Source organism: Coregonus clupeaformis, chromosome 7 (assembly GCF_020615455.1).
Source record: "Coregonus clupeaformis isolate EN_2021a chromosome 7, ASM2061545v1, whole genome shotgun sequence".
NCBI classification, from domain to species: Eukaryota; Metazoa; Chordata; class Actinopteri; order Salmoniformes; family Salmonidae; genus Coregonus; species Coregonus clupeaformis.
Window position 1 is genome coordinate 25,009,079 of NC_059198.1, and position 17,943 is coordinate 25,027,021.

The following is a 17,943-nucleotide window of genomic DNA, read 5'->3' on the forward strand; positions in this document are numbered from 1 at the left end:
TAGCAGACTAAAATGTAAATGATTGGAGTCCACCTGTGGTAAATTCAATGGACTGGACATGATTTGGAAATGCACACACCTGTCTATATAAGGTTTCACAGTTCACAGTGCATGTCAGAGCAAAAACCAAGCCACGAGGTCGAAGGAATTGTCCGTAGAGCTCCGAGACAGGATTGTGTCGAGGCACAGATCTGGGGAAGGCTACCAAAACATTTATGCAGTATTGAAGGTCCCCAAGAACACAGTGGCCTCCATCATTCTTAAATGGAAGATGTTTGGAACCACCTCTTCCTAGAACTGGCCGCCCAGCCAAACTGAGCAATCGGGGGAGAAGGGCCTTGGTCAGGGAGGTGACCAAGAACCCGATGATCACTCTGACAGAGCTCCAGAGTTCCTCTGTGGAGATGGGAGAACGTTCCAGAAGGACAGCCATCTCTGCAGCACTCCACCAATCAGGCCAGACGGAAACCACTTTTCAGTAAAAGGCACATGACAACCCGCTTGGCGTTTGCCAAAAGGCACCTAAAGACTCTCAGACCATGAGAAACAAGATTCTCTGGTCTGATGAAACCAAGATTGAACTCTTTGGCCTGAATGCCAAGCGTCACGTCTAGAGGAAACCTGGCACCATCCCTACGTTATAGCATGGTGGTGGCAGCATCATGCTGTGGGGATGTTTTTCAGCGACAGGGACTGGGAGACTAGTCAGGATCGAGGGAAAGATGAACGGAGCAAAGTACAGAGAGATCCTTGATGAAAACCTGCTCCAGAGCGCTCAGGACCTCAGACTGGGGCGACGGTTCACCTTCCAACAGGACAATGACCCTATGCACACAGCCAAGACAACGCAGGAGTGGCTTTGGGACATGTCTCTGAATGTCCTTGAGTGGCCCAGCCAGAGCCTGGACTTGAACCTGATAGAACATCTCTGGAGTGAATCTTGTCTCTCCATTTTCTTCATCAGTTGATCATACCTTTTTTTTGAATTTCTCAGCTTTCCGTAAAGCTTTATCAAGTTTGACATTTGTCATGCAAAGATCTCTGTATGTTTTTGAATGACCTCTTCCAACCTTTTCACTTCCAGCAAGTATTCAACTTCTCATTCCTGTTGCAGACGATGAGGAAGGGGTATCAGGGCGTGCATCAGGGGTAGGTAAGTTAGGGGCAGGTATGTTGCCCTCTGGCTGCAAGTAATCAGGTGACTAAGGTGGTGTGTTGCCTGATAGGTAGGTCTCCATTGCAACTGTTCTCTTTCAAATCTGTCTTCTATTCTGTTGGTTGCATTTCCATTGCCTTCTCTTGCTGCTTTGTTCTCACTTTGGAAGCTCAGATTTCACTTCTCCCTTCTCTTTTTTTCTTCCAGTATCTCTCCCTGTCTTTTTGCAGATGTTCCTGGTATAGGATCATTTTTTATTTTGTTTCTATGTCTGTGACCTCTGTGCTGTTTTATGTGGCATCTTCTAAAAACAAAGAAAAATACTACTAAAAAAAGTTTAAACTAGTAACATAATGGACGTTTGAAATTTCCACCACGTTCTGTCATTTCCACCACAGTTAAGTTTGTGATGGAAATGACTGTGATGGAAATTACGCTTCTACAGTTTTTGGAGAAAAATGAAAGACTGCTTAGCATGCTTTGGCTAGTATTACAGCTAGCATATAGTTTACACTAAACACATTTTTTATAAACAAAATCAAAATTCTACCACAAATTAAAGAAATTATAGACTGTTTGGAAATGACTGACAATAAAAATATTCTCTACACAAGCAATATTTTTCTTTAACTTCTGGACAACTGTCAGCTGCAGACATGTGCTTCAGTGTCACTACGTTTCCATGGTAACTAAATAAACATTCTCTTGACAACTTTATTAAGGAGGAATTTGCCCTCAGTGGTGGAAATGACACCACTACCAAAGGACAGGTATATTTTGTGTAAATAAGAAGGGCATACTCACAATACATATTGATATAGATTTTATTTAATTGACTCTTTCTCTAGTAGATAACATTATATCATGTGTAATTATTCATGTTTTCACACAGAAAAACATAGTAGAAGCTCAAAAGGCTGGGTCAGGGACAAGGTCAAAATAGTGAAATGTAGGTATAAAATGCATCTGAAAAGTAGCTAAAATACTTGATAGAGAGGTGTTAAAAAAAATCTGGGGTGATTGCAGTGTGAACTTAACAAATAAAGAATAAAAATATATTTTGAAAAATAAAATCCAAAAATTGACCCCGAGGACATATTGTGCCTGTAGTTGCAGAATCACCCTGTTACATCCTATTGGGAGAAGTGTTACAATTTTCAACCACTGAGGAATCTGGAATTCCTCATCTGCGGGGATGATGAATGGATGTGAGACCTTATGTGCATTTATAAAACAAGCGTGTGTAATAGTGTTAGCAGTATAAAACCTTAATGTTTTCTGGCATAATCGCCATGCGTCTATAATTCCCTTTCTACAACTCCAGCTCTAAACACAGTGATAAACCTATCAGTAGGCTAGGGGGGCAAAGAGGGGTGGGGACGTTGCTTGGCGACCAGAGCTTCCATGCTTGTCAACAGCTATCTGTTACACTAGCTAGCTGGCTTAGCATATATTTCTTGATTAGAAAAACATTTATCTTGTCTCATTATCTGAGAGCTGTTACTGTGCTTTCGTGAGGACTAACGCCACTGGCCATGGTAAGTTTATGTTTGCTGTACTGAATGCAGCTACGCTAACGTAATGTTCGCTAACATTCACATACTGTTAGCTAGCTAGCTATTTAGCCTTTGCTTAGTCTATGAAATTTAGCATTAACGTTAGGTTAGCTACCACACTAAGAAGTCTGTAAACATTGCCGTGCTGGATGAATATATTTTTTAGCAGATATCTAACGTTACCTAACACACCAGCCTGGTCTCATAGACTAGAGGTAAGAATCCCGTATTATCGGCATATTCAACAGCGTTTAAGAAATATATTACCTTCAACAGTGTTATCTTGTGATCAAGCCTTCAATGTTTTGTGATTATTGGTGTCGTAAAAATGTTAGCTAACGGTTTAGCAATTAGCAAGTTTGACATTTCATTTGAAAATATTACTGTTATCTGCTTTTGATAAGCGGTTTAGCAAAAAAATACGTCCCGTATTATCTGTATACGGCCCCCAGTTATTGGGCACCTTACTATTTTGTTAAATTACAAGATATATCCGTTTAATTTTGTTGACAAAAAGAGACACCAACCACGTACCCGAAGTGTTTACTAGATAGTTGACTAGTTGGCTAGTCTTCAGGTAAAAAATAATGATTTGCCTGTCAACTTTTCATTGCGTAGCCCGGTGCGCCCTCTTGTGGACTCTTAAAAAATGGTTCTTCACCAACATATTCAGTGTTGTAACCAAATGAAATATGAGTATTAATAATTTACATCAAATACACTTTAATTTCAGTTATGTGCATTAACATAAAACAATGAAAACACTGTTGGAGTTTGTGTTGCAGAGGTGCACTTGGAAAGTAAAGGAAGAAATACACAAGATGGGTTCAATAAATATATATATTATATTTTAGACATTAATTTTTTTGAACAAATAAATAATTTCATATGAACACAAACAAAACAAACAATTAAATCTCGACCTCCATCCCTATATTGTCACAAAAATCACAATAAAAATCCAGCTCCACCGCTACCTCTTGATCCCACTGCACACACCTGCAGTGGAACCAGTGCTGGCAAAAGTCACAGCACACCCATGGCACCTCGGATATACACTCCTGAGAGGAGCTTGCAGGCGGATCACGCTCCCCGCAGCGAGCACAGCAGGTGGTGTCTTCTTTTATAAAACATTTAATAATAATACAAATTGATTAATATGGTTTTGCAAAATGTAGAAGTTCTTCAACAACAATAGTAATTGATACAACTGAGAGAGCGAGAAAAACAGATTATGAAGTACCTGAGAGTGGTGCCATGGGTGGTGTGACAGATGTGACCGGTGTAGCTTTTCTCTTCCTTTTCTGTGCTGCAGTTTGAGAAAAAGTAGTGTTAGACAGAGCATGTTGCATGAAAACCCTTTTCAACTTTTTTACATCAATACCTCTGGAGGAGGAGATGACTTGAGGGCTGGTGCTATTTACTGTAGATATATAAAGATATATATATATATTTTTTACATTGCTGTTTTATAAAACAGATAACAAACAGTCATTTTTTCGTAATTTAACATGTGTTTACCTGTGGAGGTGGTGGTATTCAAATTGCAGGGGGCAGGGACACCAGACGAGGCTGCTATGGTGGTGTGACCAGGGGAGACGGAGGAGGCAGTTGGTCCAGAGGAGGCCGTGTTGGTGGTGACAGACATGGGGGTGGTGTGCATTGGGGTGGTGGTGGACAAAACCGCCGACGATGGCTTGGAGGAGCTGGTGTTTGTAATGGTGGGGTTGAGGGGCCGACGATGGTGTGGCCGGGAGAGTAGGCATGTGGCCTTCTTCTGCAGCTGGGGACTCCGGCGGCTCCTACAGGTGTTGCACACTGGGAGGCACTGGCAGTGGTGATGCAGCTGTCAGGAGTGGTTCCAGCAGGGGGGTCCAGCAGAGGCAATGGCGTCAATGGTCTCATCCATGGCAGCCCTCTCCTGTGCCCTCTGTGTTCTGAGGGCTGCCCGACGCTCTTTCTCCTCTGCCCCGGCCCTCTCCTTCTCACCCCTCTCCTGCCACTGGCGCGTGTATTCCTCCCCGGTGAGGCATGTGGCGACCACAGGGAGTCTTCTGTATCGGTCCAGCCGATACTTCAGGACAGTAAGGATGTGCCCCAGGTCCTTCGCTATCAGCCCCCCCTCTATTAGGGGGTGCTCTTCTAGAGCTAGGGATAGGACTGGAGCAGCGGCTGGGACTGGGGCAGGGGCTGAGGGTCCTCCTGTGGTCGCTGGGGAGGAGGTGCTGATGGATGGCACATTGCTGCTGGTTCCAGTAGAGGCGGTGTTTGGACCCGGTAGGGTCCGAGACGGCGATTAAACGGGACCCTTCAATGGCTGAAGGGTCAAAAGGGAAGAGGCCACACTTCTTAAACCCTTCCACCACATAGCGCATGTCCTTGCATCGCTGGTACGGGTAGCGGAATACTCTGGCAAATTCTGATTTGTTTACCATGTAGGAGTGGTCAAAATGGCTAAGGTCTCCAGCTACCTTGGAGAACTCAGCCTTTAAAGGGCCAAAAGTATGCCACGTCCAGCGGCTGCAGGACATGGGTGCAGTGTGGTGGAAGACAAAGAAGTATAACCCCTTCCCTTAGTGCCACCGCGAGCACTTCCGGGTCCATGTGGCTCTTGTGCCCATCAAAGAGGAGAAGGAGAGGGCGCTCTTTCACTGCATACTTAATGAAGTGCTGAAACCACTTCCTGAACAGGTCCCCGTCAATGTAGCCACTGCTTGACCGTCCATACAAGGCTTGGGGGGGGCCTCCCAGTGTGTAGTGGCCACCGGGGAAACACTTGGGGTAGATGATAAACGGGGGGGATGTCCTCCCCAGTTGCGTTGAAGCAGGCCAGCACTGTGATGTGCTCCTTGGTCCCCGGAGCCTGCTGGTACACGTGTTTTGCGCACCGGGGAGCCAGCACTTTGTGCCTGCTCTGGTCGCTACGAAACCCAGACTCATCGCAGTTATAGATTTGTCTGGGTTTCTCCCTCAACCCACTCTCCTCCAAGTGCTTCTCATAAGAAGTGAAGAAGGTATCCATCGTCGGACGTGTGGCACACTCAGCTCTCCCCCTATCCAGGGTGTCCGGCCTCCTCATGCTTAGGTTCTTGTGCCTCCTCCTGAACATTTCCCACCACCTCTTCCCCAGTGGTGGGATTGTTTCCCCCTGGGTGCCGAAACCTACAATAGAATAGAATATATAATTGTCCATCCAGGATGAAAATGTTTGTTTTGGCATCACCATACACATCCACATTTACATCACACACATTGATAACAGTCAGTCCAGCATTCTACATACATAAACACATAGAACACCAAATACCTGCGTATTTTGTCGGCGTATTTCATCAGCCTCTGTCTGGTGAAGGGGAACCCATGGCTGGCGCAGTAGATACAGTACTGCACCAGAGACTTTTCATCCTCTGGTGCAAGCAATGTGGGTGGTCCACTGCGACAACCATGGGTCACCCGGCCGCTCAGCCTGTCCGCCAGGGTCTGCCGAGGTACACCATGCACCTTGGTAGATAAGAAAAGAAAACTGTTACTAGCAGATAAAATTCACATCCACATGGTAATCTCCTAAAAACAAAAGATGCCTAATCTTGGCAGCCTGGCGGATAGCCATCCCTGCCCCGCAGTCCTCCATGGCATGGAACATGTCCACCTCACTCCACTGCTTCCTCTTGACTTTCTCCATGCTGCAGTGGTAAATACATGTAGCTAAATAACTTGGCATACTATACACATTTTAGAAAGATAACTCAATCTGAATATGTATAAACATTTACATTTCAAAGCTAAGGCATTGAAAGGTGATGAAAGTTTTCACAATAACTGAAAGTGTACCCACGTTTTTTGTTTGATGTTATCTGTAATGAAAATTTGTGTCCCAATTAGTGTCCCAATTAGTGTAATATTGATGCATACATTGTACCATTTAACTAAATACTGCCTCTATGTAGCTGTTGTAAGATGAAACATAGCCAACAGTGATAGGTGTCAAAAAGTTCATGGTTCAAAGTTCCAAATACATTTTTGCAGATTGTGCAAAACGCCTCCGTCAGAGGACTCCAATTTTGATACGGTAAAGCTTGACAACATGCAGCTGTTTTCGTGATATGTATTATCTAACACTTACAATTTCTTTCCTTTTTGCTTACTTAGCAGTTCTATCAACATTTAGCAACTAAGATAGCAACATTAGAACATCCGTTAGCTATATTTCAGAGGTAAAAAGTTGGATATTAAATTAGGTGTGGTCTGTCGCGCAGTCGAATTTTACAATATGCAGCGTGTTCCACAAAATGTGTACATATAACTTTTTTGAAAACTCTCAAAACCTAACTTAACTTACAGAAATTGCACTGAAAATCGGTGGTCAGCTAGCTAAAAGGGTGTCGTTAGTCACAAAACGTACCGTTATTTTTCAGTCCATTTAAATGTTGAGCTCGAGGTGATTCAGTCCTCCAACCGCTAGAGAGTGTCCGAGGTCAGGGGGTGTCTGATGTTTGGGGAAAATTAGCTAACCTTTGCTTAGTCTATGAAATTTAGCATTAACGTTAGGTTAGCTACCACACTAAGAAGTCTGTAAACATTGCCGTGCTGGATGAATATATTTTTTAGCAGATATCTAACGTTACCTAACACACCAGCCTGGTCTCATAGACTAGAGGTAACAGTAAACTTAAATCCGGGATACTGAAATTAGTATGTTAAGTTTGGTATGGTTACTTAGGGTGGTCAGGGTTGAAGCAAATTCGTACCATATTGTATGTTTAGCAAATTCGAAATAATTTATTTTGTACATTTAGCAAATTTGTAACATAATACGAATTCTAATTCGTAACATATTATAGAAATGGGTGATGGACATCCACATATTAATACATACCATACGACAAACAACATATCATACGAAAAACAACATATCATACTAAAAGGAGTGTCTCGGATTTACATACAGAATAATACGAAATACTCTGAGACCAGGTTGCAGCCCAGCCACAGGTTTGAGACAAGTAACTAGTTGGATGGGCCCTTACTAATTATGGCTGGCTCTGTTGTGGACAGCTGTGGAGTTCTACCCAAATCATCAAAATGATTATAATTTTCATGTTCATTCTCTCAGATTCTGTCCAGAGTAAAGCCAGCAGCTGTTGGTAGGGAGATCCCAGTAAATAAGAAGATCAAAGAAAAAAAGTCACCCCTTGTGGAGGACTTCCTAATCCAAAGAGACTATCTGGGGGCCATTACATTGCTGGAGGTAAATGCCACTCTGGCTGCATGCCTCCTGAAGTGTGACATATAGGTTTATAGAGCTGTTATATACACACTACCGTTCAAAAGTTTGGGGCAATTTTTTTGTCCATTAAAATAACATCAAATTGATCAGAAATACAGTGTAGACATTGTTAATGCTGTAAATAGCTATTGTAGCTGGAAACGGCTGATTTGTAATGGAATATCTACATAAGCGTACAGAGGCCCATTATCAGCAACCATCAGTCCTGTGTTCCAATGTCACGTTGTGTTTGCTAATTCAAGTTTATCATTTTAAAAGGCTAATTGATCATTAGAAAACCCTTTTGCAATTATGTTAGCACAGATGACAACTGTTGTGCTGATTAAAGAAGCAATAAAACTGGCCTTCTTGAGACTAGTTGAGTATCTGGAGCATTAGCAATTGTGGGTTCCATTACAGGCTCAAAATGGCCAGAAACAAATTACTTTCTTCTGAAACTCAGTCTATTCTTGTTCTGAGAAATGAAGGCTATTCCATGCGAGAAATTGCCAAGAAACTGAAGATCTCGTACAACTCTGTGTACTACTCCCTTCACAGAACAGCGCAAACTGGCTCTAACCAGAATGGAAAGTGGAGTGGGATGCCCCGGTGCACAACTGAGCAAGAGGACAAATACATTAGAGTGTCTAGTTTGAGAAACAGCCGCCTCACAGGTCCTCAACTGGCAGCTTCATTAAATAGTACCCGCAAAACACCAGTCTCAACGTCAACAGTGAAGAGGCGACTCCGGGATGCTGACCTTCTAGGCAGAGTTGCAAAGAAAAAGCCATATCTCAGACTGCATATCTTAATATTTTCTTTTTATTGGCTTGTCTGAGATATGGCTTTTACTTTGCAACTCTGCCTAGAAGGTCAGCATCCCGGAGTCGCCTCTTCACTGTTGACGTTGAGACGGGCAATTTCTCAAATGGAATAGCCTTCATTTCTCAGAACAAGAATAGACTGACGAGTTTCAGAAGAAAGTTATTTGTTTCTGGCCATTTTGAGCCTGTAATTGAACCCACAATTGCTGATGCTCCAGATACTCAACTAGTCTCAAGAAGGCCAGTTGTATTGCTTCTTTAATCAGAACAACAGTTTTCATCTGTGCTAACATAATTGCAAAAGGGTTTTCTAATTATCAATTAGCCTTTTAAAATGATCAACTTGTATTAGCAAACACAACTTGCCATTGGAACACAGGACTGATGGTTGCTGATAATGGGCCTCTGTACGCCTATGTAGATATTCCATTAAAAATCAGCCGTTTCCAGCTACAATAGCCATTTACAACATTAACAATGTCTCCACAAAAGCAAAAAAAATTGCTTTTCTTTTGAAAACAAGGACATTTCTAAGTGTCCTCAAACTTTTGAACGGTAGTATATATATATAAATATATACAGTGGGGGAAAAAAGTATTTAGTCAGCCACCAATTGTGCAAGTTCTCCCACTTAAAAAGATGAGAGAGGCCTGTAATTTTCATCATAGCTACACGTCAACTATGACAGACAAAATGGGAAAAAGAAATCCAGAAAATCACATTGTAGGATTTTTAATGAATTTATTTGCAAATTATGGTGGAAAATAAGTATTTGGTCAATAACAAAAGTTTCTCAATACTTTGTTATATACCCTTTGTTGGCAATGACACAGGTCAAACGTTTTCTGTAAGTCTTCACAAGGTTTTCACACACTGTTGCTGGTATTTTGGCCCATTCCTCCATAAAGATCTCCTCTAGAGCAGTGATGTTTTGGGGCTGTCGCTGGGCAACATGGACTTTCAACTCCCTCCAAAGATTTTCTATGGGGTTGAGATCTGGAGACTGGCTAGGTCACTCCAGGACCTTGAAATACTTCTTACGAAGCCACTCCTTTGTTGCCCGGGCGGTGTGTTTGGGATCATTGTCATGCTGAAAGACCCAGCCACGTTTCATCTTCAATGCCCTTGCTGATGGAAGGAGGTTTTCACTCCAAATCTCACGATACATGGCCCCATTCATTCTTTCCTTTACACGGATCAGTCGTCCTGGTCCCTTTGCAGAAAAACAGCCCCAAAGCATGATGTTTCCACCCCCATGCTTCACAGTAGGTATGGTGTTCTTTGGATGCAACTCAGCATTCTTTGTCCTCCAAACACGACGAGTTGAGTTTTTACCAAAAAGTTATATTTTGGTTTCATCTGACCATATGACATTCTCCCAATCCTCTTCTGGATCATCCAAATGCACTCTAGCAAAGCTCTTTGGTCTTGGCCATAGTGGAGTTTGGAGTGTGACTGTTTGAGGTTGTGGACAGGTGTCTTTTATACTGATAACAAGCTCAAACAGGTGCCATTAATACCGGTAACGAGTGGAGGACAGAGGAGCCTCTTAAAGAAGAAGTTACAGGTCTGTGAGAGCCAGAAATCTTGCTTGTTTGTAGGTGACCAAATACTTATTTTCCACCATAATTTGCAAAGAAATTCATTAAAAATCCTACAATGTGATTTCCTGGATTTTTTTTTCTCAATTTGTCTGTCATAGTTGACGTGTAGCTATGATGAAAATTACAGGCCTCTCTCATCTTTTTAAGTGGGAGAACTTGCACAATTGGTGGCTGACTAAATACTTTTTTCCCCCACTGTATATATATATATATATATATATATATATTTGAACTATGCAGTGCTTACATTACTGTCTGCAGGAAGATGATGCTCATCCTATCAATATGGTTGAATTTGCTCAGTTTCAGCGCAATGTTGGTGAGCGAGGGGAGGATGCAGACCTGTGGTTGGCCTACTGTGCTTTCCACCTTGGTGACTACAAGAGAGCCATGGAGGTTTGAAAACCTTTATTGAACTGAGTAACATTGGTTTGGGTGTGTGAAAGTATTTTCCTGTTTTTGATTATGTGAGACATGTACTAATACCTATGTGTAAATTTCTTCCTCAGGAATACAAGGCCCTGACAGAGAAACCAGACTGCCGCCCAGATGTGTGGGTCTACCTGGCCTGTGCTCTCTTCTTCCTGGGGCTTTACAAGGAAGCAGAGGAGGCTTCACTCAAGGGTACCTCATCCACCTTGTTCCCCTTTCTCACATTTTGTTGCTTTATTACAAAAGGTGATATGGAAAAGTAAAGACCTTTTCTCCCTGACCTTACGTGCTTCTTCTGTCTCTTTCAGCCCCTAAATGCCAGCTGCAGAATCGACTACTGTTCCACTTGGCTCACAAGGTCAGCTTTCGCCTTATTGCTAACTCATTCATACAGTGCTATGGTACCAAACAACTTATATAACATAATTTGTTCTATTATACCCTTATTTCTGGTCTATTTTCTTTTTAAAATGCAGTTCAATGATGAGAAGCAGCTGATGGGTTTCCACCAGGAGTTGGAGGATGTGACAGAGGACCAGCTCAGCCTGGCCTCCATCCACTACATGCGCTCTCACTACCAGGAGGCCATCGACATCTACAAACGCATCCTGCTGCAGAACAGGTGACAGGCAACAGAATGCACCACAGAGTGACAGAGACACCATGCAACACTCCAAGTGGAGAGGGGGAGTTAGAGAGTGAGTGGAGGGAGGGAGAGTGATAGTTTCCCTGTGTTGAGACAGAGAGAAGATGACAGAGACTGGAGAGGAGGATAGTGACTGCTTATGCAGGTGAGAGGGTGGGAAAGAGAGATGTATTAAGGATTAGAAAGGACAATCGACATGCACGTAGAGTCAGTCCATACATATTATCACGAATGAGTGGATTCGAGGGAGCTCATGCTGTGTTCATCCTGTGTCTGCTGCAGAGACTTCCTGGCCCTGAATGTGTATGTGGCTCTGTGCTACTACAAGCTGGACTACTACGATGTGTCCCAGGAGGTGCTGGCTGTTTACCTGCAGAGCGTCCCAGACTCCACCATCGCTCTCAACCTCAAGGCCTGCAACCACTTCAGGCTCTACAACGGAAAAGCAGCAGAGGTAACGCAACTCGACACGAGAGTCCTGAGCAAATCATTCTCAAAATTAAACCTTGTTTGGCTATGAATGTTGCTTTGTTAATGTTTGTAAGGCTTCAGTCAGTGACTCAGTGATGTATAACAATGTAGTATTAAACAACTAAAATCACATTTTCCTTCTCTCAGACTGAGCTGAAGAACCTGATAGATATCTCCTCCAGCTCCTTTGAGTTTGCCAAGGAGTTAATCCGACACAACCTGGTGAGAGTCATGATTTATCAACCTAGGGAACATAGGGAGGCTGAGCAGTTTTGCACCTCACATGTGTAACAGCATGCAAGCAAATTATTCTTTCTTTGGTGTTCAGGTGGTGTTTCGTGGCGGGGAGGGAGCCTTGCAAGTGCTGCCTGCACTGATTGATGTCATTACTGAGGCTCGTCTCAATCTGGTCATCTACTACCTCAGACAGGGTAGGCCTCCACTTTTATCACTGACTAATGCAATGTCAATCTAATGATTACTAATTGATAACTAAGTGTGTTGTTTTACTATTAATATATGGACAGTAGTTGTATTTTTCTATCTCTCTCAGATGATGTCCAGGAGTCCTACCAGCTCATCAAAGACTTAGAACCCACCACACCACAGGTTAGTTCCTCTATTTCCATTCACCATTTCCAGATTTCTCTCCATCTTTTTAATTTTTCAACCCACCTATCATTCGTCTCATGCCCCTCAGCTCTTTTAGGGAACAGTAATCTTATCCTCTCTTCCCTGCTCTCCCTTTTCCTCTTCCTCCTTCTACCAGGATAGTGTAGTTTGCGGTGTAGTTCTACGTTTGCAGTGTAGTCATTTGTGGTAGGCGTTTGTGTATTAACCTCCCCCTTTCTCTCTCTCTCTCTCTCTCTCTCTCTCTCTCTCTCTCTCTCAGGGCAGTGTTAGACTTAATGTACATCAGCGTACAGTAAGTGTGTGTGTGCGGCCAGTTCTCTCTTTCCCTATCCTCCTCTTCTCTTTGCCAGGGTTAGTGCAGTCTTAGCCATAAACTCAATGGATTGTGGTGTATGGTAAGTGCATATGTGCTCTAACCTCTCCCTGCCTCTTTTTCAGGAGTACATCTTGAAGGGGGTTGTGAATGCTGCACTGGGACAGGAGATGGGGTCGGTGAGTACCAGAGATACATTTAGATACTACACTGAACAAAAACAAGTGTTGGTCCCATGTTTCATGAGCTGAAATAAAAGATCCCAGAAATGTTCCATACGCACAAAAAGCTTATTTCTATCAAATTTTGTGCACAAATTTGTTTACATCTTAGTGAGCATTTCTCCTTTGCCAAGATAATCCATCCACCTGACAGGTGTGGCATATCAAGAAGCTGATTAATTTAAACAGCATGATCATTACACAGGTGCATCTTGTGCGGGGGACAATAAAAGGCCACTCTAAAATGTGCAGTTTTGTCACACAACACAATGCCACAGATGTCTCAAGTTTTGAGGGAGCATGCAATTGGCATGCTGACTGCAGGAATGTCCACAAGAACTGTTGCCAGAGAATTGAATTTTCATTTCTCTATCATAAGCCGCCACCATCATCGTTTTAGAGAATTTGGCAGTATGTCCAACTGGCCTCACATCCGCAGACCACATGTATGGCGTCATGTGGGCGAGAGGTTTGCTGATGTCAACGTTGTGAACAGAGTGCCCCATGGTGGGGTTATGGTAAGGGAAGGCATAAGCTACGGACAATGAACACAATTGCATTTTATCGAAGGTAATTTGAATGCACAGAGATACCGTGACGAGATCCTGAGGCCCATTGTCGTGCCATTCATCCGCTGCCATCACCTCATGTTTCCGCATGATAATGCACGGCCCCATGTCGCAAGGATATGTACACAATTCCTGGAAGCTGAAAATGTCCCAGTTTTCCCATGGCCTGCATACTCACCAGACATGTCACCCATTGAGCATGTTTGGGATGCTCTGGATCGATGTGTACGACAGCGTGTTCCAGTTCCCACCAATATCCAGCAACTTCGCACAGCCATTGAAGATGAGTGGGACAACATTCCACAGGCCACAATCAACAGCCTGATCAACTCTATGTGAATGAGATTTGTCGTGCTGCATGAGGCAAATAGTGGTCACACGAGATACTGACTGGTTTTCTGATCCACGCCCCTACCTTTTTTTGAAGGTACCTGTGACCAACAGATGCATATCTGTATTGCCAGTAATGAGAAATCCATAGATTAGGACCTAATGCATTTTATTTAAATTGACAGATTTCCTTATATGAACTTTAACTCAGTAAAATCTTTGAAATTGTTGTTTCTATTTTTGTTCAGTGTATATATTTTCTATAGATTAATGTACAGTATATCTATAGTTCTGCCTTGATACCCGCCTGATTTTGTTTGTGTGACATTATCATGTTATTTTTCCATTACAGAGAGATCATCTGAAGATTGCTCAGCAGTTTTTCCAGCTGGTTGGTGGCTCAGCTAGCGAATGTGGTGAGTGCTCCTCAGATATTTAATATACTCTTGAATTTTATTTTTGTACTGCACTAATTCAATGGTAAATACGTTTTTATACTGGTGCTTTCTTTAACAATTCCTCTCCCTGTGTCTTAGACACCATCCCTGGCAGACAGTGCATGGCCTCTTGTTTCTTTCTGCTCAGGCAGTTTGAGGATGTGCTCATCTACCTCAACTCTGTCAAGGTAAGCACAGCATAATACCCTGACATATACAGTGCTGCTTGAAAGTACGTGAAACCCTTCTGCAATTACACTTTTTTCAGTTTTTACCATGGAATCTTCATTTAATCAGAACCAGTCTTTTTGATCTGACATAACAGGTTTATATTTACCAATACCATATGTTGGTGTAGAGGAAATCATGCGTGTAGTAGAAAAACAAAATTAAAAAGGAATTTGTGCAGGTGCAAAAATAAGTGAACCCCAAGTTGCATTGGTTAAATCAAGTAGGTAAGTAGAATCAGGTGGGTAAATAATTAGCTACCAAATGAACCAATCAAAGGAGAGATCGTTAGGAAAGAGTTTGGGCGGGACTCTGATAAATAGAGATAAGAAACCTGGTCAGTTTGGTGTTCCCCATCCGGGGAAATGCAAAGCACACCATGCCGAGAGGAAAGGAGATCTCAGAGGACATCAGGACGAGGGTAGTGAGAGCACATCAGTCTGGGGAAGGCTATAAAATCATCTCAAAAAGATTTGAGCTCCATCAGTCCACGGTGATGTAAATCATTTACAAATGGAGAACATTTAACATGACAGAAACTCGGCCTAGAAGTGGACCCTCTTCCAAAATAACCCCAAGAGCCACAAGAACAATAATAAATCAGGTAAAAGCCAACCCAAACATAACATCTAGAGATTTGCAGACCTCCCTTGCTGCATCTCAGGTAACTGTGCATGCTTCAACAATAAGAAGAACACTGAATCGAAATGCCATTCATGGGACGGTTGCTAGGAAGAAGCCTGCTGTCAAAAAAGAACCAAACTGCTCGTCTTAACTTTGCCAGAGACCACCTGGACAAACCTGAAGGTTTCTGGAAGTCCATTCTCTGGACCGATGAGTCCAAAATTGACCCTTTTGGTCACAATCAACACTGCTATGTTTGGTGAAAACCTACCACCAAAATAACCTTATCCCAACAGTCAAGCATGGTGGTGGGAATGTCAAGATCTGGGGCTGCTTTTCCTCCTCTGGACCTGGACGACTCCACATCATTAAGGGAACCATGAATTCTGAGGTATACCAGGAGATTCTTGAACAGAACGTCAGGCCATCAGTCAAGGAGCTAAAGCTGGGCCGAAAATGTGTCTTCCAACAAGACAACGACCCAAAGCATTCAAGCAAATCTACCAAAGAATGGCTCAGGAGAAATAAGATCTGTGTTTTGGATTGGCCAAGTCAAAGTCCTGACCTAAATCCAATCGAGATGCTGTGGCAGGACCTGAAGCGGGCAGTTCATGCCAGACACCCCTCAAACCTCACTCAATTGGCTGAGTTCTGTAATGAGGAGTGGGCAAAAATCCCACAAAACAGATGTCAGACTGATTCCAGGCTATAGGAGACTTTTAGTCCAAGTTATCGCTGCTAATGGAGGTGACACAAGCTATTGACTGAAGGGGTTCACATATTTTTGCACACATCAAATCTGAGTTTCTGTTAAATGAACCACTTTTGTTAAATAAAGAATTAAAATATATCACTTTTTTTTTGCTTCGGTCATTTACTTGGAATATCTTTATTACGAATTGGGGTTTAGATAAGGAATTTAATATTTTATAGCAAAATAATGACCAGTCCTGTAGGGTTCACATACTTTCAAGCAGCACCGTATGTGTCCACAGAATATTGATGTTCTATAATTATTATTCTTCAATGGATTCTAAATACTCAACTCTCATTGCACAGAGTTACTTCTACAACGATGATGCCTTCAACTTCAACTATGCACAGGCCAAAGCTGCTGTTGGCAACTACAGGGAGGCAGAGGAGGTAAAACCTTGACACGTAATTTTGGGATTATTTGATATCATTTTGTTACCTTTTTCACTGATACAAATGTATGTGTTTTAGTGTCTGTTAAAAGTGTGTGCTTTCTCTTTGTCTCCCAGATCTTCCTGTTGATTCAGAATGACAAGAACAAGAGTGACTATGTGTACCTGAGCTGGCTGGCACGCTGCTGTATGTTCTCCTTCTCATTAAAATATGTAAACATTTGCTGGTATAACACTGTGGTTGTTCTATTGTTGTCAATGAACCCTGTTGTCCTATTTTAGACATCATGAACCAGAAGGCCCGCCTGGCCTGGGACCTCTACATGAAGATGGAGACCTCAGCAGAGTCCTTCAGCCTCCTGCAGCTCATTGCCAATGACTGCTACAAGGTTGCTCTCCTTCAATAATTCTAAAGTCACTCAACTTCCTAAATGTTTCACTTCCCCTTCAAGACAGAAGTTATTTCATTCTGAGAGCATTTGCACCATATGTAACTCTTCTCTCTCTCATCTACAGATGGGCCAGTTCTACTACTCAGCAAAGGCATTTGATGTCTTGGAGAGATTGGACCCCAACCCTGAGTACTGGGAGGGCAAAAGGGGAGCTTGTGTGGGACTCTTTCAGCTAATTTTGGCCAGCAGAGAACCCAGGTAGGTACCATGTCTACCTTAGCAATCTATTGGATTGATATGGGATCATGAATGTCACCACTTTGAATAGCGTTTAAATAATCTGTCCTCCGCTCAGTGACCTACACATTTTTGTGACATGATGGGCTGTATTTTGCATTGCTGAGGTCTAACAATGTGAGTGTTTGTTACTATAATGTGCGCAATTGTGTGTATTTTACAGGAAGGCTTTGAGGGAAGTGCTGCCCTTGCTGAGAAACAATGGGAACCCTCAGGTGGAATACATCATCAGGATTCTGAAGAAATGGGCCAAGGACAACAGAGTTTCTCTGTGATGTTATAATTCCTTACTTAAGAATGCATAGCATAAATGAAGAACAGGGTCCTTTGGGCAAACTGACAGTCAAGTGCAATAATTCACCATAAGTGCCAGTTTGTTCAGTATGCATTTATCGCTTTCCTGTTTGTTATTTTGTAAGTACACTTGTATGGTGTTTTTTTGTGCACATTTATTCTGTACATATTTGCCTATGTGAATAAATATTTTAATCTTATACTGCATCTGTGCCTACAATATCTCTGGTTTTGACATAACGTTTTAGAGCACATAAAGACCAGTGCTTATCATGCATACAGAAATATAAAACATTCGAATTTGTTGGTTTCAATGCATATTTTCTATTGAAAGGTAGTCGTGCGTTGTTCCAGTGCGTTCAGTCCAGGGAAAAGTGTTCAAGCAACCTCGTCAAAACATCCCGCGTGCCAGAGCCAGGGAACAATCGATTCTCCATATTCGCGCTAGTATGCGAAGTGGGCGGTTCTTGAGGGGCGTTCTCGCTCTATAATTGGTCAAAGACTG

General features: G+C 42.6%; 1 protein-coding gene across 5 annotated transcripts; it reads left to right on the top strand.

Moving 5' to 3' along the window:
- Positions 1-2,201: 2,201 nt before the first annotated feature.
- LOC121570512 (intraflagellar transport protein 56) lies at positions 2,202-17,633 on the top strand. 5 transcript variants are annotated; one of them, XM_041881975.2, is made up of 20 exons: positions 2,203-2,694; positions 7,826-7,960; positions 10,710-10,802; positions 10,916-11,030; positions 11,147-11,196; positions 11,315-11,460; positions 11,582-11,629; positions 11,767-11,938; positions 12,103-12,177; positions 12,284-12,386; positions 12,509-12,564; positions 12,848-12,880; positions 13,027-13,080; positions 14,374-14,437; positions 14,558-14,646; positions 16,370-16,453; positions 16,573-16,642; positions 16,738-16,844; positions 16,972-17,105; positions 17,308-17,633. In XM_041881975.2, the coding sequence occupies exons 1-20, from the start codon at positions 2,692-2,694 to the stop codon at positions 17,417-17,419; spliced, it is 1,743 nt and encodes a 580-aa protein (XP_041737909.2). In that variant the 5' UTR covers positions 2,203-2,691; the 3' UTR covers positions 17,420-17,633. The 5 variants fall into 5 exon arrangements, with proteins under 5 accessions (XP_041737910.2, XP_041737913.2, XP_041737909.2 ...); XM_041881976.2 differs by lacking the exon at positions 12,848-12,880 and having other exon boundaries at positions 2,202-2,694; XM_041881979.2 differs by lacking the exon at positions 7,826-7,960 and having other exon boundaries at positions 2,202-2,694.
- The last annotated feature ends 310 nt before the right edge of the window (positions 17,634-17,943 follow it).